Source organism: Suncus etruscus, chromosome 7, assembly GCF_024139225.1.
Source record: "Suncus etruscus isolate mSunEtr1 chromosome 7, mSunEtr1.pri.cur, whole genome shotgun sequence".
NCBI classification, from domain to species: domain Eukaryota; kingdom Metazoa; phylum Chordata; class Mammalia; order Eulipotyphla; family Soricidae; genus Suncus; species Suncus etruscus.
In genome coordinates this window covers 59486885-59510130 of record NC_064854.1, presented here as the reverse complement: position 1 = coordinate 59510130, position 23246 = coordinate 59486885, and the positions used below count along the sequence as shown (strand labels likewise).

Below are 23246 nucleotides of genomic sequence, written 5' to 3'. Positions count from 1 at the left end.
ACTGAAGTGATCTCCCTAGAAATCATTTGGAGGCAATAAAGAAGTTTACCTAAAACTTTAATCTCTGACCTTTTCCCTCTCTTTGAAGGTTTTGGTTTGAATTCAAGGCAAAGAGCGTGGGTCTCAGGGGCAAGTCAGGCAAAGAACCCTCCATATGAATATTTCATAACCAGATGCTTTTCTGGTATGTTGCTTAATATGTACTGACATGAAATTGCTTGTGTTCTTTTAAAATTTCACTTCCAAGAAAATGTCTCTAATGGATGAACCTTCTCTCTTTCACAAATGCGATAGAGTGACTTTCATCTGGGTTATTTACCTGGCCTCAACTGAAGACAAAGCTCACTCTTTCTAATGCTTTTAATTTTCCTGGTGAATATATTTTCCTCTCCCAGTATTTAGTACTTTTGCAACTTGTCAGTGATGATTTTAAATCACATGTGAAGGTGTTTCTCATTGGAAACTCCTTTAAACACTTTTTTGCTTTAGTTTAAAAAAACAACCAACAAATCAATCAATATGCCAACCAATATACATAACAAGCAATAAAATGATGGTTTCAAGAAGAATGTTCTTCCCAAGGAGTAGATGTCTGATTACAAATCAAATAAAGGGAGGCAAAATACCCGATCATTACTGGAGGGTTTCCTAAATGAGCTGAGTATGGGGTGAGGTCTCATCCTTCACCTTGAGAGCCACACGAACCTAGATTCTTATTTCAGCCACGTAGGCAGGACTATCTGTGTGGTCTTGAGTATGAGAATCTATCAATCTGGTCTTTGTTTTACCATCAGTAAAGCAAATCAAGCAGCAGGACTGACTTGCTGAGTTAATGGTATAGTCTGTGCTTATATAATGTGCCCAGTATACAATCTCTAGAGTGATAAGTACTGAAAAGATGTGTGTTTAGCTATTATGACATATTCATTTTGTTTTAAGTTGTTTGATTTGGGTCCATGCCTAGCGGTGCTCAGGGGATACTCCCAACTTGTGTTCAGAGTGTTCAGAAGTGTGAGAAAGGCCAGGTGCCAGGGATTGAACCTAAGGCTTCCATCTACAAAGTCTGCTCATGGCCCTTTGAGTCCTCTCCAGGCTCGATTTTCATCTTCCCTCAGTGTCCCTGCCAAAAAGATAAGACACATGGTCATCTGTCCATCTGTCTGCTTAGCTCCAAGTCTGGATCCCTGAGGGCGTGTGCGCAGAGCCCTGCTGTAGGGATTGGACTGGGAGCTTGGCACTTCTCTGTCTTGGATAATTTCCCAATAAGCAAATAACCTGGAGTGACAGCTAAGAACTTTGTGACCAAACAGTCATGAACGGGGCATTTCAATATTTACCCACCGTTAAGCTTTTACAATCGTTGGAATCACTGGGGTCTGCTTTCCAGCCTGAGGGAGTCTACAGGTGGTCCTGGTCTGACCCAGGAGAGACAATCGGAAGGCTAAGGTGCTTCTGGTCCTGGTTTGGGGCATCCTTCACTTTTACACAACCCACCCATGACCTCACTCTGCTCCTCTCTCCTCTCCAATCCCAAACACAATTTCACACAACTTCAGCACTTTCTCTCTCTTCTCTCTCTTTCTGTCTTTCTGTATTTCTGTCTGTCTGTCTGTCTCTCCTTTGAGAGATCCCCGCACTGCGAGCTGGCTGCCCACTGATCAGAACCACTCAAGTTGGAAGCACACAGCCAGCCCAATGGCCAGCAGTGTCAGCGCCTTGAGCAGGAGGGAGAGGTGATCTCGGGCTCCGGGCTCCAAGGAGCGGGTCTTCAGTGGCTTCAAGATCCTCTGCTGCTGGGTGAGAATGGCCTCTCGGGCGTGGGCCCATTGGCCGGGCCCTGCCAGGCGATACTGATAGGAGTTGCAGGGCCCAAAGTAGAGCTTCAGCGCCAGCTTCGGGTCTGTGCACAGGAGCCCTAGGATGTCAGGCTTGGCTCCAATCTCCCCGGCCAGCTCATCCAAGTAGTCAATGTAATTGGTCTGCAGGATCTGACTTGGACTGTCTCCAAACCTTGGCGAAAGGAGAAAAAAGAACCGAGTCACAGAGGGTCCAGTGCTCCTCACCCTCCCTGAGGGCTGGCCTAGCTGCTGAAAGCAGGAGGGAAGGTTTGGCTCTGCTCAGTTGGGATTCAGCCAACAACTCCTCAGAAGAATGATCTGTGTGTCTGTCCTCACCCAGAGATTCAAATGTATTTGGTCTAGTTGGTGGCTCCTGAGTTTGCATTTTTTTGGGAGGTACTCACCCAGTGATATTCAAGAATTACTTTTGGTGGTGCTCAGAGACCCTGTAGGATGCCAGGGATGGAACCCAGGCCTGCTGCACATAAGGCAAGTGCCCTCTCTGCTATACAAAAGCTCAGGCCCTAAGTTTGCATTTTTAATTAGCAGCTAAATGGTTCTCTTGTGGTGAGGCAGGTCTTACCCTTTGGGAAACCCCATTCTATGTAGGGAATAATTCTTTTTTTTTTGTTTTGTTTTTTGGTCACAACCGGAGTGCTCAGGGGTTCATCTGGCTCTATGCTCAGAAATCGCTCCTGGCAGGCTCAGGGGACCATATGGGATGCCAGGGTTCGAACCACTGACCTTCTGATTGCAAGACAAACGCTTTACCTCCATGCTATCTCTCTGGCCCTGTAGGGAATAATTCTTACAAAGTCATTCTTACAAATCAATTCTTCTTTCATTCCTCTTGATGATGTCTGCCATCATGGCACTCTCTGAGGGCAGAGCGCACAAGCCTGGAAGAGAAGATCAGGCTTTGAGAAGTGTATTTGCTTCCACATCCCAATATGCATGAGGCTCTGATTCCTGGCAGCTAATGCAGAGCGAATGCTTTTCCTCCAAGCCACATTACCAGCCCCTGAATTTAATTTTATGCCACCTGGGGTGGACAGGATGCAAGGCAAGCACCTTAATAATCCCTGGAACATCTTTCTGGTCCCATTGCCCTGCATTTTTTACTGTGTGAATGCTTCAGTTCCCCTCCGGGAGTTAATCTTGTGAGATGAACCTTGGCAGTTTTTGCATTGATTGACACTTGTCATTGAGAGATTTCGAGCAACTGTGAAAAACTTAGCCACAACAGCTTCCTGCCTACTCACCTTTGAACACCCTGGTGACCCAGCGAGCTTGAAGCTCTGCTGTTGGGAAAATGGGACCAAGGGGCTGGATGAGACCGATGAAGGCAAGAGTTGGCTTCTCCAGTTGAGGAGGAAATATGTATCTATACAGTGAGATCATGTGATTCTTCCCCACTTGAAAAAGCGATTCTTCAAGGAAGGGGAAGGAGAAAGTATATCCTGTGGCAAACACGATGACATCAATGTGTTCCTCCACCGTCCCGTCCTCAAAGATTACCGACGTTTCTGTGAATTCCTTAACTCTGGGTTTCACCTGGATGGCCCCATAGAGCAGACGGCTGGGGAGATCATCATTCAGAATAGGCTCTTTCAGTAGGTATCTGGAACAATCACAAGCAAATGCTCAGGAGGCATATTTCATGTAGGTTTGGGTTGGCTCTGAACAAAAAAGTGCTTTACATCTTCTTTTGCTTTTTTGGGTCACACCCAGCTGTGCTCAAGGCTTATTTCTGGCTCTGTGCTCAGGTATCCATTCTGGAGGAGTTGGGGACCATATGGAATGCTTGGGAGTGAATCTAGGTGAACCAAATGCAAGTCAAATGCCCTATCCACTGTACTATCACTCTAGCCCCATATTTAGGAATATTTAAGGTCCAAAAATATTCCTGAAGTCTTTGTATGGGATGCCATATGCATAGGGCTAAGTCTGATTGTATTTCAAAAATTATCTTTTGTAGATTTGAGAACTATTTAAGAAAAGCAAAAGAAATGTAGGCTGGAGATAGGTCTTACAGCACCCCATCACATGACATCTGTTGCAAGCTTTCTTTCTTAAATCTTTTTCCCTGTTATCAGCAAAAGAAAAATAAACATTCATAATGTTTACTTGAGTTTCTGAGTCTTATGATGTATAACTTTGAGATCAACAGGACTTTGTTTTTCTCTCCTGGCAAAGAAACAGCATGTTCTCAAGAACCCCACCTCCATTGCCCTGGGAAAAGTTATCCCAAGTAGAGTTAGCAAAAAAATAACAATCATTGGAGTCTTGGGGGCACATCTTCCACCACCACCACCACCACCACCACCACCACCACCACCACCACCACCACCACCACCACTACCACCACCACCACCACCACCACCACTACCACCACCACCACCCCAGAAAAAAAGTTGGTAGCTTAACTTTCACCATCTCCACTGTTGGACAGCTCTAGCTATGAGAACATTCTGTCCAGGAGGCCCTTGTCTACTTCCTAGAGTGGCATTTCCCTCATTTCCTTCCTAAAGATGTGCTGTGTAAACAGTGACACATTTGGAACCAAATTCATTCCTCTGTGCTCCCCTTGGATTTGGAAACAGGGCTCTTTGCTGAGAGAGGCACCAGCCAGTGAGTGCAGGAGACACACCCCAGTCTTACTTGTTGTAGGGCTCCAGACCATAATTCTCATGGCTGAACCAGCGGTTCACCTGCTGTTCCATCATCCATTTCAGCATCGACCTGGGCAGGATGTTTCGGATCATGGTGCTAAAGCGGGTGTGAAATATCAAATCCCAGGGGTAGCCATTCTCAGAGATGCGACTCATGACCCAGGAGCCATGTCTGGTACTGATGAACACCTGCTGGGCAAAAGGAGGAGCAGCTGGAAGCAGGGCATGATCCTCAACATAAAGCAGTATTTAGCAACTGGTCTGTCTGAGCTGACAATATACCACTGCCCCGAATTTCTGTGGCTGCCGTCCTCTCACTGACTGGACAGACTTGGATTGTTCTTTGTGTTCTGCTTAAGTATCTCCATGAATCTCTCTGTCTGTGATCAGTTTAAGCAGGGGTGTGCCAGGACTGCTTTGTGGTGGTGGCCATGCCATGTAAAGTCTTGTACAGCCTAAAGATTCCAGGCTGGGGACTGGGGACTCTGGTGTGGGTCCAGCCCATGAAAAATAAATGAATCCAGGGAAAGACCTTCTGCTACTTCTATATTGACTGAGGTCTGTCCCAGAAGGGATGTGTTTCCTGCTCTTCCCAACAATGCTGCTGGTTTTTTTTTTTTGGGGGGGGGTCACACCTGACAGTGCTCAGGGGTTGCTCCTGGCTCTATGCTCAGAAATCGCTTCTGGCAGGTTCAGGGGATCATATGGGATGCCAGGATTCGAACCACTGTCCTTTTGTAAGCAAGGCAAATGCCCTATCTCCTGCTATCTCTCCAGCCCACAGTGATGCTGTAGTGTTTGGCCTTTGGTTGCTTCTCAATATCATTCTGTGTAGGTACAAAAATGAATAATGGTTGAAAGACCTTAGGAGCACAAGAATATTTTTGGGATGCTCTCTCAAGTGGTGCTCAAAATATCTATGAGCTCTACAGGTGATTTTTTATTGTTGTAGTTGTGAGCAACAATCCCTGGCAGTGCTCGGGGATTATTCCTGGTGCACTTAGGGATTATTCCTGGTGGGCTCAAGGGACCATATAGAATGCTAAAAACTGAATCTGGGTTGGCCTTGTGCAAGGCAAGAGCCTAACCACTGCATAATCACTCTAACCCCTACATTGACTTTTCGACTTACAAATTTTCGGAGAAGCACAATGACCAGTAAACCAACCAATTCACTGAACAACTAACAAGCCAAACATTGGGTTGACTAATTAGCTCAGTCAGTCAATTAACCCACCACCACCCAACTGGTTAATGAGCAACGAAGTCTGGATTGTCTGTCAGTGACTTTGACCCTGCCCTTCTTCCCTCTCCTCCCCACCTCCTCCCAGCCTCCTACCTGAGATGCCTTCTTACTCAGCTCCACAGCAATATCTGAGGCTGAATTCCCTATACCAACCACCAGGATGCGTTTCCCCTCGAACCCTTCTGGGAACTTGTACTGCCGACTGTGGAAATACTGGCCTTTGAACTTCTCGATGCCTTTAGCAGGAAGAAGAAAGAAGTTTATGATCTAGGACATTATTTTCAATGGCACTGTAATGAACAGCGTTTCCTTTCTGGGCCAAACATCTGTTTTGCTCCTCTTCTACAGTCACCAGGCTAATCGACAAATTCAAAATACAGAGTGTATAAGACATATAAACTAAAATATTTGCTACAGGACCAAGGAGATTATTTCAGAAGCTGCAGTTTACAGATTTATTAGGGGAAGAAATGGTTTTGATGACTAGATTGAGAGTAAAATGCTATTTTAAACTGAATGATACTTGCCTGTTCTAGTGCATTTACTCATAAACATCATGAAGTGATATTACATAAGTATGCAGTAATTAGAATATTACTTATCATGCTTATTTGGCAAAAGCCAAACAACCTAAAACCAGGTCCATAGATAGGACTTGAGACATGTTTCTACCTTGCTGTAAATTGTCACTAAATGGACCTGCCCCCAGGAACCTATGACTTTGTTAATGTATCTCGAAAGATTGCTTGTCAGAGAATCTTTATCATTAGTTCTCACTGTTTGGTCCCTTGGTCAACTGTGGTTGGGTCACCTTGGAACTTATAAATGATGCAAGTTCTGTCGATGGGTTGGAAATAGGGGGGGGGGGCACTTTACACTTAGTTGTTGTTGTTGTTTATGTTGTAGAGCCACACCTGTCTGTGTTCAGGGCTTACGTCTGGATCTGCACTCATGGATAACTCCTCACAGGGTTTGGGGGACCATATGCAGTTCCAGGAAACAAACCGATGTTGACTATATGCAAGGCAAGCACTTTACCTGCTGCCCCAACTTTCAAGTCATGAATCATCTTTGATTTTATTTTTATTGTTGTTCTTTGGACCACATCTGGTGTTTCTCAGGACTTACTCTGGCTCTATGTTCAAGGATCACTCCTGGAAGAACTTGGGATAAAGGGATTGTGTCACTTGTATAGTGACAAGGATCAAACTCCACATTTGTCTTATGTGAGGCAACTCCTAACCTGCTGTACTATTGTTATGGCCCTTGAATCAGGTTTTTAGAAGCCCTCTAGTTGGTTTTTATTCTGGTTGTAGGTCAGTAGATCTCTAGGTTTCTTTTCTTTTTTTTTTTTTTTTTGGTTTTTTTGGGCCACACCCGGCGGTGCTCAGGGGTTACTCCTGGTTCTCTGCTCAGAAATAGCTCCTGGCAGGCACGGGGGACCATATGGGACACCGGGATTTGAACCAACCACCTTTGGTCCTGGATCGGCTACTTGCAAGGCAAACGCCGCTGTGCTATCTCTCCGGGCCCGATCTCTAGGTTTCTGATGAAATCAAATGGACCACAGTGGAATGGTCTGGTCTTACTGGACTTTTTGGAAGGCTTCAGTTTCTCAGGAAGGTGACCGGGGTCATAGTACAGTGGTAGGTCATTTGCCTTGCATGAGGTCAATGCAGGTTCGATCCCAGGCATCCTATAGGGTTTCCTGGGCCAAAACCAAAACCAAAACAAGAACCTCAGGTGGCCCTTAGGGAGGCCTGGACACTCTGGCTCAGATGATCTCTGACAACTGGGAAAGGAGAGGAAGGGCTTGGGTGGGGGGACCAGGAGAGAAGACAAGTGACATCTATCCTGCCACTTCCATGAGGCCTCCATCCTGTTGTATATAGGCTTTAGTTTGTTTCTGTCCACTCTGCTCTCTCTGTTTATATTTTGGTGCTGAAGCAAAAATCCCATTGACTTGGCCTACTCAGGCATTTGGGAGGAAAGAAAGTGGCTGTTGTAGGTCCTGGCTCCTAGAGCAGCTAAACCAAGAACCACCCAGGTGAGTCTCTTAAGTCCTAGGAAGACTTTGCTTCTGGCGAAGGTCCCTGGATGCCCAGTGTCAGGAAGACCCTAGATTTGGCTTTGTGACCTCTCAGCTTCCTGACAATCTCTTGACCTTATTTTAAGAGGCAACCATTGAGACCCACTTTCTTTCCAATGCAGCCAAGTCCCAGGATGCCCAGTTCTAAGGCCAGAGCTCCTCACAGGCCTCACCTGGGAATGACTCAAGCTGGATGTGAGGCAGGATGTGGTGGCCACTGCACACCATCACAGCATCAAAGATGTCCCTTTGCTCCTGGCCTTTGCACTCGGTGACCACCTCCCATTGGCCGGAGGACGAGAAATTCGAACGCCTTTTCACACTGAGGACAGTTGTCTGCAGAGTGAACACAGAAAAGGGGAGAGTGACTTAGACACAGCAGGGTCGAGGCTCTGAGTCCTAGGGGCAGACACAGGGATGGTTTGATCCTGTCTATATGGATAACACCATGCTGTAAGCAGAGACCCACACACTGCAGCTTTCCACCACTCATCATTCACTGTTTCAACTTGAACAAGTGGATTGATTTCCTTTTTGCTCACTGTGGGATATCAGAGGGAATGAGACTTCTCTCAGGATTTCCTGCTTGCTTTTAGTCAAGGAATGCCTTGTTTTCTTCCCCTTTTTTTGTCTCCCCATCTGTCTCTCTTTCTTTCTCTCTTTTACTTTCTCTCTCTCTCGCTCACTCACTCACTCACTCACACACATATGCACACACACACACACACACACACACACACACACACCACAAACAACAAACCAATACCTGGAATTGAATATATTTGAGAAGATCAAACTTTTTGGCAAAAATCCTAAAATATTCCAGGACTTTTGAATTGTGCAGGAAGTTTGGAAAGTCTTCGGGCATTGGGAAGTCACTAAAACAGGACATTTCTTTGCTGGTGTTGGTGATGACAGATTGGTAGATGCTGGCCAGGCCATCCTGGACTTTTTCCTAAAGGAGCAAAGGCAAGAATGATACGGCATCTTAAGCAGCTGCTGTGATCTCCTGCTCCTCATCTCTATCTAACTCACACTTGAAATGATCTTTTGTGGCTAAGGTGAAGAGAAACATCTGGATGGTAAGGCTGTGAAAGCATGGAGTTGGGGGAATCCATTTCCCAATGTTACACCCTAGGCAGCTGTTTCCAGAGAAGAGATTAGCAAAAGGACCTTATTTTGAGTACAACAAAGGGTATTTTGTGTTCCTATCTCTGCCTTTTAAATGTCAGTTATGACGAGAAGCCCCTTTTGAGAATTGGGGGAGACTGCTTCCATCTTCTTTCATTTTCTTTTGATTTTTTTGGATTTGGTTCACACCCAGTGATGCTCAGGGATTACTCCTAGTTCTGCACTCAGGGATTACTGTTGGTGGTGCTCAGGGGACTATATAGGATGCCTGGAATAGACCCAGATTGACTTCATGCAAGGCAAACACCCTCCCCACTGTGCTATCCATCCAGTCCCAACTCCTCCTCCTTTCTACTTCTCTCAGAATCAACCCTCCCTAGGTTATGGGTAGAAAAACATACTAGAGAATTTAAATTAGACCCAGCTCTTTGTGTGTGTGCATGTGTATGTGTATGTGTGTGTGTGTGTGTGTGTGTGTGTGTGTGTGTGAGAGAGAGAGAGAGAGAGAGAGAGAGAGAGAGTATTTATATCTAAAATTAAATCTCCCATCTTTATGCCCTTTTTGTTTGTTTGTTTTGGGGTGGCCACACCTGACAGTGCTCAGGGCCTGCTCTTAGCTGTGTACTCAAGAATCATTCCTGGCAGTGCTCAGGGAATCTGAGGATCAAACCTGATTTAGCTGTGTGCAAGGGAAGCACCCTCCCAGCTGTCCTATTACTTACTCTAGCACCATCCCATCTTCATGGTTTTTTTGTAAATGCATCTTTCCTCCAGTGATAAAGGCAACCAGCGTAACCCAGCATTAAACTTAGTCTGGAGTGTGCCTCAGTTTCTCCAGAGGCATGTACAGTGGCTGTGTTTCCAATCTCTTAAAGAGGGGTTTTAAACCACAAGAAAGACCATAACGTGAAATCTTTTTTTTTTTTTTTTGGGGGGGGGGTTTGGGTCACACCTGGTAGCGCTCAGGGTTTACTCCTGGCTCTGCTCAGAAATCACTCTTGGCAGGCTCGGGGGACCATATGGGACGCTGGGATTTGAACCACTGACCTTCTGCATGCAAGGCAAACGCCTTACTTCCAAGCTATCTTGACATGAGCCAAGTATAGCTATTTGATGCCCCTAACATGAACTTCTGAGCCAACAGGCTTCCCATTGGTCACCAGAGCCATGAAATAGCTCTCTGGAGAAGCATGCAGGGCACCTGGCAGTGGTAGGCAGGGAAGAGAGAGGAGAGCAAGCTCGTTGCTGTAGAGGCTCAGCATTAGGGCATCAAGAAATGGGAAAGTTTTGGGAACTCAGATGAATTGGAGCCAAATAGAATTATTATCTCTTCTACAGGATAGTAAATAAAGGAAAGTAAAATTTAAACTCAAATCCCGGCACCACACTGCACATTCCTTTCTCATTGTTAGCAGAGGAAATTGCTCCTTTCCTGCTAAACTATTAGCTCAAGGGCCCTTAGATTTATGGCTACAATGAATGAGGCAGACTGGGCTAGAAATGGGAGTCTAGTCTTCAGAGTTTGACAGAGGCCCAGATCCATCTCTATAAAATTCAAAGGCGTGAGCCTAAACTTGGCAGCTCTCTTGAACTCCAGCCCCTGAAATGTTCTAGAATCTATATTCTTGCTGGTTGTGCTATTAAGGAAGAAGTAAAAGTCCTTGGTAATGTCATAGATCTCAGCTCACTGTTAATTGTTCTGGACCTGAAGGACCAGACACACTATTCCTTCACTATCTGTACAAGAAGCTGCACATATCCAAAAGCCAAGAAAAGATTAAATATGGGGAGTTGCCTCCTTGATGAGCAGAACCCTCTGCCAGACCTCTCAGTTGTTCCAAAGTCAGTTTTATCAGCTGTGTCATTAAGTCACAGAGTCAAAGAGAGAACAATTTGTCCTCAGATGATGTTATTATTATTATTAAAAATAATATGTACAGGGCCAAAGAGATAGCGCAGCGGTAGGGTGTTTGCCTTGCAAGCGGCTGACCCAGGACCAATATTGGTTCGAATCCCGGCACCCCATATGGTCCTCCATGCCTGCCAGGAGTGATTTCTGAGTGCAGAGCCAGGAGTAACCCCTGAGTGCCGTCAGGTGTGGCCCCCAAAACAAAACAAAACAAAAAAGAATAATATGTAAGAGTGGCCGGAGAGATAGCACAGCTATAGGGTGTTTGCCTTGCTTGCAGTTGATCAAGTACAGATGGTGGTTAGAATCCTGGCATCCCATATGGTTCCCCATGCCAGGAGATATTTCTGAGTGCAGAGCCAGGAGTAACTCCTGAGTGCTGCTGGGTGTGACTCCTCCCAAAAGAGAATACTATGTATTATTATTATATTGCTGGAACAATATGGCATTTGTCTTACACACAGCTGACCTGGATGACCTACTTGGGTTCTATCCCTGGCATCCGTATGGTCCCCTGAGCCTGTCAAGAATAATTTATGAGCCAGGAGTAATCCCTAAATGACTGCTGGATATAGCCCCAAAACAAACAAGCAAACAAACAAAAGAATAATATGTAGAACCTTTGGTAAATATAGGTCTTAGTGTGTAAAGATCTTCTTTCTTCACACATTCTTTATTTATCCATCCATCCTTCCATGTACCATCTACCCTTCCAGTCCCATCCACCTCCCATCCACCCATCCATCTTTACATCTATTCACTCACCAATCAGCTTTTAAATGCCCTTTTTTTCCCCTATAAGCAATGTCTTAATTTTTCTAGCCTAGAATCAAAGTTCCAACAACAACTTAATTATAATTTCAAGAGACCTGTAAAAACTAGACAGATGAGGATAGGCCAGAATTAGTGTTTGATACAGTGATAAAATGCAAAGGCATTGTGTTAGAACAGAAAAAGGTTTCTATCACATACTTAAGGATACTGTGAGCTGATTGTTGGATAGATACATTTTGGAACTTTTATTTTTAAATACTAACTTCCAATTGCATCTGACTCAAAATGATATGTAAGTTCTTTCCTGATGTTTCAGAATGATTGAACACAATGTTCTTGGCAAAATGAAACATCTGAGATCCTCATATAATCCTGTTATCAGCATGGGAAATCTTCCAGGAAGCCAAGAAATACTCTCAATCCCCTCACTCAAGCTCATAAAATGGGATGAATAGTCCAGTCAGAGCTAAATGAGGGTTGGAGACAGACTGGACTAATTCCTAATTCTACCACCTTTCACAAGTCAGTTTCTTAGATTCCTTTCGTAAAATGGGAATAATTAATCATTTTAACATTAAACAACTGTTCTGAAGCTTGAACATGAGTAAAGTACATAATGCTTTGTTTGCAGGGCCCAAGACATGTTTACTTTTATTGGTGTTTTTATAGGACTCTAACTAGAGTTAACCTTAGTGTTAATCTTCCAAACTAGTCACAGTTGTTTTGGGTTTGGGTTGTGTGGGGCCGCACCCAGCCATGCTCCTGACTTGCTCCTGGCTCTGTGCTCAGGGATGACTCCTGGAGGAGGTGCTGGGGTGAGTAGAGGACATATGAGGTGCCGAAGGATTGAACATGGATTGGCCACATACACGACCTCACTTACTCACTATACAGTCTCTGTGGTTCTAAACTGGCTTTAAGATGTGGTTTGATGGGGCTGGAGAGATAGTATGGAGGTAAGACATTTGCCTTTCATGCAGGTCAGTGGTTCAAATCTCAGCATCCCATATGGTCCCCTGAACCTGCCAGGAGTGATTTCTGAGCATAGAGCCAGGAGTAACCCCTGAGTGCTGCCAGGTGTGGACCCCCCCCCCAATAATAATTTAAAAAAAAAGATGTGGTTTGAGAGGCCAAAGAGGTAGTTCCTAGGGTTGTACCACATACTTTGCACACGTGAAGTCTCACCTTCTATTCCCAGATGCACCTCACTCTAACTCCCAGTGCTGACACCCCAGTACTGCTCTGCACCTCTGAAGATCTCCTGTATCACTGGGCCCAAGCACCATATTCTCTCCAAAGGTTATTTTTTCTGGGGAGGGCAGGGGAGAGGGTTGGGTCATAGCCAGTGACACTCAGGGGTTACTACTGGCCCTGTGCTCAGAAATTGCTCCTGGCAGGCTCGGGGGACCAATATAGGACGCCAGGAATTGAACTACCATCTATCCTGGATTGGCTGTTTGCAAGACAAATGCCCTACCACTGTGTTATCTCTCTGGCTCTCCAGAGGTTTATTGGAAACTCTGGATCTTAGTGGGGAACCACATGACCAGAGGGAAAATGATTTTTCAGAGCTCATCTAGAGAAAGTAAACCAAAGACTGCTAAAGCCTCTGAGAGAAATATGAAAGAAAACAGTTGCATACAGATAGCTGGAGTGGGGTGGGGGAGTATGTTTATTTCCGAATACTAAAGCCCCAAACAACAAAGGCAGTGTCTCTGGTCGTTTTTCCATGGAGTATCAGAGAAAAGGAGCTGGAGGAACATGCAGTTTTCTCTCCCTTCAAATAGCAAAGCAGCAAGATGAGGACCTAGATTCAAGAACCCTCACTATTCACTACCCCGTGATCCCCTAGGTCAACTGGACCTCAGTTTCCTTTCCAGGTATATACAAAGGTTGATTATAATAGCCACTTTTTTTTTTTGGTTTTTGGGCCACACCCGTTTGATGCTCAGGGGTTACTCCTGGCTATGCGCTCAGAAATCGCCCCTGGCTTGGGGGGACCATATGGGACGCTGGAGGATCGAACCGCTGTCCATCCTATGCTAGCGCTTGCAAGGCAGACACCTTACCTCTAGCGCCACCTTCCCGGCCCCTATAATAGCCACTTTTGAGGGGCCTCTCTCTCTTTCTCTCTCTCCCTTCTTTCCTTCCTCTCTCATCCCCCCAACCCCCTTTCTCTTATTTCTATTCCCTGGAAAATGTTACAACTGTACACTACATTCTGCAGTTCCAGGGCTGTCAGTAGGGAGCGCCAGAGAGCCTTGTGTTAGGAGGGGATCAAGGAATCTTTCTTTTTTTTTTTTTTTTTTTTTTTTTTTTTTTTTTTTTTTTTGGTTTTTGGGCCACACCCGGTGACGCTCAGGGGTTACTCCTGGCTATGCGCTCAGAAGTCACTCCTGGCTTGGGGGACCATATGGGACGCCGGGGGATCGAACCGCGGTCCGTCCTCGGCTAGCGCAGGTAAGGCAGGCACCTTACCTTTAGCGCCACCGCCCGGCCCCGGAATCTTTCTTTTTAACTTGTGATTTTTAGAAGGAAATTGAGTAAATCAGAACTGAAGGAGTAAGATGTCATCAGAATTGATCCTGGATGGCAGAGCTGTCAAAGGACAAAGCTTCCATCAAAACCCTGACTTGGTCCATTTTTGCTCATGCAAAACAGAGTAGTTTTTACTCTATAAGGAATTCTTGGTTTGCTTTGGATAGAGGGAAGTGTTTACAATTTCAAGAGAGATTGAACTAAGGTATTGTTTTTGGGCCCCAGAGAGTTTTAGCCTTAACTATTCTATAATTAGTAATGCTTAATTAATTTAACTTTGACTTTTTTATACCCCCTAAAGAGGAATTACTGTTTCTAACAATTCAGATACTGGGCTTAGAACAGCAATAGAACTATTTGGGGGCAGAAAGTATTAATACTATTCTTGGACAGTCCCCTCAAAATAATTCTCACTTCTTTTCCTAAAAGTTAATTATAAATAAGGAGAGCTGGCTTTTCGATAGGAAGATCAGATACTAAAAACAACAATGTAAATTATTAAACATTAAATAAGACATAGTATAAGTTTATATTTCTTCCTTAGATTAAAAAATCCCGGGGAAGTCCCAAATGGAATCCTACTGGAGACTTGATCAAGTAACATAAAATATTTGGTTAAGACAATAATTATTATATCTTATAGTATCATGTGAGCAAGTCATCATTACAAGAAGTTAATTAAGAAACGTGATTCAAAAAAAGAAACGTGACTCAAGCTGTTTTCCAGTGTCTTCTCTACAGTGTAACCTGTTCTGCATAAAGAACATGCATATCTCTGTAATTAACTCTGAGTGTGCTTGGATAGTTGGATTAATAGATTTAAATTATTTTATTTTTGTGCTACCTTTACCTAGGCTTTCCTCAGTGTGGTTTGGACAAGTTTTGGTTCATTTGGGCCTCATGGAAAAAAAATCAATTCTCTTCAATTCCTAAGATTCTGAATCAACATACCTCCTTGATGTACCTTAAAGTCTATATAATTGAGGACCCTAATGTTAAAAAATCCCATTTGAGGGGTCGAGAGATAGCATAGTGGTAGGGCATTTGCCTTGTATGCAGCCAATCTTAGGATGGACGTTGGTTTAAATCCTGGCATTCCATATGGTCCCCTGTGGCTGCCAGGAACAATTTCTGAGCACAGAGCCAGGCATAACCCCTGAGCACTGTCGGGTGTGGCTCAAAAACCCAAAACCAAAAAATATCCTACTTGGCATGGGTTTCAGTTGAAAGTCAACAGTTAGACAGTCATGCCTTCTCCTTGCCGGGCAGCTTGTAGGGGGCCCCTGATATATGTGTGTGTGTGTGTGTGTGTGTGTGTGTGTGTGTCAGTATGATCTCTGCTAATGTCTGTCTTCTACACAGTCAAATCTTTCACTTCTAATCTGCAAAACTCCTTCTGATTTTAAGCCTTCTTTAGATGTATCTGCATCATAATCCTAAAGTTCTTGCTCTTGCATTATGAGCTAAAACTTGTGTTTAATTTATTTTGAATAAGAATCTAAATGAGATCATGGCCAGTAGTTGGGTATTAACTGCTTGGTATCAACTGAACCTTGATTTGAGTGCTGATTCCTCCAGCTGGGTGCAGCAAACTGAGTCACTTCACTTCTTCAAGTCATATTTGTTCCTTCCTGTATGAAACTTTGCTGCACTTATTGTGACTAACATTCATGGATGTCTGTTAGAAGTTCTTCATACTCCTTAGCCTCCCTTAGCCTTCTACACAGCACTGTGAGAATATTGGAACTCCTTGAGATTAACTTCTTTGTAGTATTGAGGAAAACAAGATGCTGGAATATAAGTACCTCATTCAAGATCACATACCTAACGAGATACTCATAAAGTGGTGGCAGGGAATAATCTGAAATCTTTACATGGTCTCTAATGCATCTTTCTCTCAATTATTATTTCTAAAGGACAGCATCTTTGCCAGTATTGGAGATTGACTAATTTATGCCTGCATCTATAGACCAGAGTTCTCAGCAATTATCCCAGGTGTCACTAGATGCCACACACACAAATATGATTTATTGGTCAGAGGTCAATAAAGTTAGGGCTCCATAAGGCATATAAGAACCATTTGCTCAAAGATGGGAATATATATATATATATATATATATATATCCATGACAAATCATCATGGAGATGCAAATCAAAACAACAATGAGGTATTATTTCACACCACAGAGACTGGCACACATCAGAAAGAACAAGAACAACCAGTGCTGGCATAAATGGGGAGAGAAAGGAACTCTCACTGCTGGTAAGAATACCATTTAGTCCAGTCTTTCTGGAAAACAATATGGATATACCTCTAAAAACTGGAAATTGTCTGTTGTATCCTGTTAATGCATATTTCTCTGTGACTCTGGTATATCTCACCTGTTCTGACCAAATTGAAATAAAAATTTTATGGTAACTCCTAAAACAACAACAACAACAACAACAACAACAAAAACCTGGAAATTGAGCTTCCTTATGATCCAGCAATACCACTCCTAGAGTTATATCCCAGGAACACAAAACACAATACAAAAAATGCCTTCTGCACTCCTCTGTTCAGTGCATCAGTATTTGCAATAGCCAGAATTTGGAAACAACAAAGGTGCCTGACAACAGATAAGTGACTAAAGAAACTGTGGTACATCTATACAATGAGTGAAATAAGTCAGAGGAGAGGGATAAACATAGAATAATCTCACTCATCTGTGGAATATAAAGAAAATAAAAGATAGTGTGGGGATGATATCCAGAGACACTAGAGATGAGGATTAGGAGCACCAGTCCATGGTAGGAAGCTTGCCACAAAGAACAGGGAGTGCAATTAAAGAAATGTCTACTATGAAAGGAACATGCCTGGCACCTCCTCATTAACAGTAGTGCAAACTACAGTGTCAAAAAAGAGAGAAATAAAATGCCTGCCTCAGAAGCAGGCGGAGAAAGGTGAGTGAGAGGGAAGAGGGCATCAGGGAGGGTAAGAGGGAAACTGTTGACATTACTGGAGGGAAATGAGCACAGGTGAAGGTTGTTGTAGATTGTATAATTGTAACTAAAGAATAACTTTATCTGTGAAAAATAAAACAAAACAAAACCCTAAGGTCTGAACAACCTTGTAATCACAGTGTTTATATTAAAAAAATTAATAAAAAAGATGATTTGAAAAGAATCTCTGTCTTGAGAAATAGTACAGTGGGGAGGGTGCTTACCTTATACTTGGTCAACCTGGGTTCAATCCCCGATATTCCCTATGGTCACTCAAGCACCAAGAGTGATCCCTGAATGCAGAGCCATGAGTAACCCTTGAACATTGCCAGGTGTGGTCCAAAAGAAAGAAAGAAAAGAAAATAATCTGTCCCTTCTATCCTATAAAAGCTGACTCTAATATTAATCTGTTAAGTTAAGAGTGGCAGAAAGTTTGGATGGACTTCAAGACCATTTGCTGAGCCCTGAGAACTCCCTTCCATGCTGGTAACCTGGCCGAAAATAGACACCTTCTTCCATTCCTGCATAGCCAAGAGAAGCAATTCTGAGCAAGGAGACCTGGCAAAGTTCTTGCTAGGTCTGTAAGAAGCTAGCACACCCTCTGGGCAACCATGGTAGCATCATCCACTTACCTTGAACCTCCAGAGTCCCCCAATGTCTTCTGTCAGCTCAAAGCAAGTGGGATCAAGTCCCTCATCCAGGCAGCATTTCAGAGAAATCAGCCCGCTGACCCCAGCTCCAATCACAGCCACCTTCTTCACCATGGTCACCTGCCTGGTACCTGTTCAATAAGTGGATCTAAAGCTGCCACAAGAAGGTATGAGGATCCTGGTGGAGTGACCAGAGAATCATGTATAATGCCAACTTCAACCCACAGCCCCAGGTCATTCTCCGGCTTCTGTGCCCCTTGAGATAAGCCAAGTGGTTTCCAGAACTTGGCTGCAGATCTTGTTTACAGTGTCTTGGTCTAACATTAAAAAACAACCCAGTTAGCAAAGCCCAATGATTCAATAACATGCTACTTGAGGTGAAAGCCAAACCTCCAGCTCATTTCTGCAGTGTGCTGAGTTCATCCTGCCTGGACCCTTGCTTTCCCAGTTGCCACCTTTTACCTTGGCTTCTGTTTTGGAGTTGCTGTGTTTTAGGTGAAAGAGTTTTCTCTGTTCATTGTGAGCTGGGCGCAGGCAGAAGCGTTGTCGGGACTTGAGGAAGCATTTATAATGAGTAAAGTGAACAATGGGATAAGTATTTCCTCCTTCATGACTCTGCCAGCTGGAACTGCAGGAACTCTGGGACACCCTGACATCACATCAGGAGCTCATATTCCAAGGCTCTTCATGAGAAACAACATTTTTACAATTGTGGCGATTATGTATGTACAAATTCTGTCTGGGAAGCACCCTCAGTGGCAAAGTCAGGTTAGGATGGTTATAGACAGTGTTCATTCTATGGTTGACAAATCTGGAGAAGCTTTCTCTAGCTCTCTCCCCAGCAGCTCATTTTAGAAAGGATGTGCAAGTACTGTGCAGGTTGATGGATTTGTTTTCCTTCTAAAAAAAGGTTCATTTCAAAGGTTAAGCACTCAGTTTTTGGCCCCGAGCTTCTGGAAATTGCATTCCTGTTCCAGCCTGGCTTTCTCAGCAGCCGACACCAGCTTTGTTCTGGAGCTTTCTAAGACCTCATGGGTGTTTGAGTCTTCCACTTTCTTGGGGATTTGCTCTTGACCTGGAGAGTCTCCCTTTGCTGGTAAACTCAGTTATTAGCACTGCGTTAGCTTGGAAGGTTTGGTGTTGTTCAAATGAAGCCCCTGTGCATGTTGGTCTGGGTTATGTGTTGCCAGGGGCTTTGTGCATGAGCCCTTGGTTCTAGGTACCCTGATGCCATTTCCCATAAATTCGTCCTAGGTGCCACTCCCATTCTTTGTGGGGCAGATACAGCTATGAGCAAAGTTTACCTCCCTTCATGGAGTTTAGTTTTCTTCAGCAAAGATCCAGACAGGTAAGTGAGAAAAGGAAATGATCTGATTGATGGGGATGAATATTCAGGAAAGAGATGAAGGAAGTAGTGAGTGAGCTCTGGCATCTAGGCACGACGAAGTGTTCTTGGGTAACTTAAAATAAGGCATTTCCCCAACACTTTCCAAGTTGAATTTGGTGGTGGTGGGTTCTGTGAGAACTAGAACAATTCTATGACAAGAATGAAAAAGCACCACCTTTCAGCATGATGGTGGGTTAGTACTAAGGAACAAAAATGCTGAACATATTTCTCAGTTAAAGAAAATGGTTCCATCGGATCTGAGCAAAAACCAAGACCACTAATTACAGAAGATTGATTACAACAGTAGTGATGAAACAGAATTTCTAGAACTGTAAAGAAAGACTCTATCCTAGACTTCGTCCTATGACCTGTGTAAATGCCTAAATAGATCTCTAGCTACAGAGGCCTGATTTTATCATCCACAAATGAGTGGAAAGTTTTCTGGTACCATCAAAAGACCTTGGGGTGTGTAAATGAGTGGGTATGGAGCCTGTAGTTGTTCCCATGGCAGTATGCTTCAAGGGTGGAGAAACCCTGTATCTCTTAGGCCAAGGAAATTTCCTTTCTAATTTTTAATTACTGTGCCTATCCAAAAAAAAAGCACAAAACCTTGCCGAACCAGGTCTCCTTCCTTCATTTTTTTTTGTTTGTTTTGTTGTTGTTGGTTTTTTCTTTTTTTTCTTTTTCTTTTTTTCTTCTTCTCTTTTTTAAATTTTCTTTTGTTCTTATGGTTATTATATGATGGTGGTTGTTTTAGTAGCTGGGTGATTTTTTTGTAGTTGCTGGGTTTTTTGTTTTATTTTGTTTTGTTTTTCCTTATCTACTTTTAAATCGATATTTATAACCTCTAGACAGAATCGTCCAAGTTTTTTTTTCCAACAGAACTGAATCATCTTGTTCTGCCTCATGAATTGACGGGGGAAAAACAGAGGACACCAGGACCAAACAGTCATATGAACATTGAGTGGAAATTAAAAAATGATCAGACTTAAACACCAAACCCAAAGTCAGCAACAACAGAATTGATACACAATCTACAACAAGCTATACACAGAGGGGAGCAGTTATACTAGCAGTTCAGGGGGCAATTGAGGGTGATATCGGATGCATGATGGGAACAGGGGTGGAGGAAGGACAACACGTGGTAGAATGGCCCTGATTCATTGTCAGTATGTACCCTAAATATTACTGTGAAAAATTTGTAATTCACTTTGGTCACAATAAAAATTATTAAGAAAGAAAATGGGGCCCGAAGAGATAGCACAGTGGCATTTGCCTTGCAAGCAGCTGATCCAGGACCAAAGGTGGTTGGTTCGAATCCCGGTGTCCCATATGGTCCCCTGTGCCTGCCAGGAGCTATTTCTGAGCAGATAGCCAGGAGTAACCCCTGAGCACTGCTGGGTGTGGCCCAAAAACAAAAAAAAAAAAAGAAAAAGAAAAAGAAAATGGTTCCAGGCATAGCTCAGTGGTCAAGTACTGGCCTTGCATGTGTGAAATCCTGGGTTTGGTATTTCACACTACACACACACATACACACATGCATACACACTTGAATTTATGTATCCCTTTAATTAATAAGTATGCCAATTACAACTGAGCTAAAATGTATAAAAGGCAAATGGTGAAGTCTTTGCAGAGCCGAAAGGTAACCATACCTTTCTCTCACACACTTCCTTGGCAGTCACCACCATCAGGAGCTGATTCATTCTGTTTAACCAAATCCTTCAAATCCTATTAATGACACACCTCCAATGTGACTGGATGTCTAAGAGAACAAACAACTTGAATTCTGGCTGATTTTCTTCCCACAGACATATTCAATTTTTTAACTCAACTAAATATTTTTGTTGTTTATAATGAGGTAGCTGAACTTTATAAGCCAAGGAGAATTCGGGTATTGACTTTTAAATAGTCCAAATACACGTTGAGAGAGGTTCAAGTGATGGTAAAGCAGGTAAGAGGCTTGCCTTGCATGTGACTGACCTGAATTCCATCTCTGACACTCCATATGGTCCCTGAGCCTGCAGGAGTTATTATTCCCTGAGCACAGTCAGGAGTCAGCCCCAAGCACTGCTTGGTGTGGCCTCCCCTCAAAACAAACAAACATGTACTTGGATTAGAGCTTGAACTTTATTTTCGAAGACTATTTCATGGAGAGAAGACAACTTAAAGACATCAGAGAGAAGGGAGGAGTTGATATAATACTGTCCAAATAGCTTTGAATAGAGACTCATGGATTAAATTAAAAACTACCTTTACATAATTAAAAAAACTTTTGTTCTTGGGTCACACTTTGCAGTGCCTAGGTTTGGGGATCTGTCCCTGAGGTGCTTGGGACCATGTGGTGTCAGAATCTGTTTTTATGGCCCACCCACTACTTAAAATTTAGAACAACATGGGACCAGAGCAGTGGTGCAACCAGTAAGATGTCTGCCTTGCCCGTGCTAGCCTAGGATGAACCACGGTTTAATCCCCCAGTGTCCCATATAATCTCCCAAGTCAGGAGCGACTTCTTTTTTTTTTTTTTTTTTTTTTTTTTTTTTTTTTTTTTTTTGGTTTTTGGGTCTCACCCGGCAGTGCTCAGGAGTTACTCCTGGCTCCATGCTCAGAAGTCGCTTCTGGCGAGCACGGGGGACCATATGGGACGCTGGGATTCGAACCGATGACCTTTTGCATGAGAGGCAAACGCCTTACCTCCATGCTATCTCTCCGGCCCCAGGAGCGACTTCTGAATGCATATCTAGGAGTACCCCTGAGTGTCACCTGGTGTGGCCCCATAACAAAACAAACAAACAAACAACAACAACAAAAGCAACTCAACAAATATGGGCCAAAGAGCTAGTAGTAAGCTAAGGTGCTTGCCTTACACTGGTTTGATCAGGGGTACTGCATGATCCCCTGAGTACTGGCTGGGGAAGATCTTCAAGTCCTTCTGCCCTCCTCCAAAAAAACTAGTTACTAAATATAAAAGATCAAGGAATAAAATCAGATAAAAATATTAATACCAGGCCTCCTAAAATATGCAGAAATCTTGTGGGACAGAAAAATCTGCAAATTTTTTTCTCAGTGGCAGAAAAGACAGACACCTCTGTTTCATATACCAACAAGATGATTCATTAACAGTCTGTTTGTTTCACTCACTGACCTCTTGGGAACATCCCAGATGGCATCCATGTTTGGTTGCTTGAGGATCTCCTCAATATTACCAACTCCAAGCAACTACATTGATAAGAGGAATCAACCTGAACAAGAAGGAACAGATTTGTCTTGAAACCTCTTATTGTCTTAGACATTCCTGATTTGGACCTTCAGAGCACTGCCCTGGGAACCTTGGCCCATGTCTGGTGATTCTTGGCCTATAGGCAATTCATTATGAGGGTTTGAAGAGAGAGTGCTGTTAAGAATATCTGGGCCCTGCCCAGTGATACTCAGGGGGCTGTATGGCCAGAGATTGAGCCAGTATTGGTTGCATGCAAGGTAGGTCCCCTACTCCCTTGTACTATATCTCCCCAGCTCCTGCTAAATGCTACTTTCAGTGAATGAGGGAAGGAAAGTGATGTGAGAATCACTGTCTTAGCAAGTCTAGGCAGAGGCTCACTGGCAGCTAGCTGTAGGCGTCCTGTGGTGACAAAGCAAAACTGAGGATGAATAGGAAGCACATCAGGACCTTGAAACAGATGGTGCTGGCAAGCAGCTGTAGGTGCTTCTCAAGGGTCAGCTGGGCAGAACATGTTCTCCTGAGCCAGTGTGCAGGGACAGGCTCGGGCAATGTTTGTGGGCCTCCTCCTATGTATGAAGAGCAGAATGTGAAATTTCAGGAAGAACCGAGGTTAGACCTACAGCTGGTGCCAGGCCCTTTTACCCTAGAAAGGCTCAGAGGAAGCTGCCAACCAAACTTTACCGACTGGCCTTATCTTGACCCTTGGCAGCCTAATCATTCTTTTTCCTTCAGTTCTGTCAATCCTACCACTTCACCATAAATCACCATAAATTCAACATAAATCTTTGTTGAAGATGCTGCATAAATAGG

General features: G+C 43.7%; 1 protein-coding gene across 1 annotated transcript; it reads right to left on the bottom strand.

Moving 5' to 3' along the window:
• Positions 1–1586: 1586 nt before the first annotated feature.
• Positions 1587–17943, bottom strand: LOC126013408 (dimethylaniline monooxygenase [N-oxide-forming] 2-like). Its single transcript, XM_049776495.1, has 8 exons — positions 17812–17943; positions 8612–8800; positions 8019–8181; positions 5850–5992; positions 4500–4699; positions 3101–3459; positions 2665–2737; positions 1587–2010 (listed from the first exon to the last, which is right to left on the bottom strand). Exons 1-8 carry the CDS (start codon positions 17941–17943, stop codon positions 1659–1661), a joined length of 1611 nt encoding a protein of 536 aa, XP_049632452.1. The 3' UTR covers positions 1587–1658.
• Positions 17944–23246: the final 5303 nt, after the last annotated feature.

Coding starts and splice junctions, on each gene's coding strand:
- LOC126013408 (XM_049776495.1), bottom strand. CDS start 17,943: ATGGTGAAGAAGGTGGCTGTGATTGGAGCTGGGGTCAGCGGGCTGATT. Junction 8,182..8,611: donor TCAAATATATTCAATTCCAG/GTATTGGTTTGT, acceptor TTCACTCTGCAG/ACAACTGTCCTCAGTGTGAA. Junction 3,460..4,499: donor GGTCTGGAGCCCTACAACAA/GTAAGACTGGGG, acceptor TGATTGTTCCAG/ATACCTACTGAAAGAGCCTA.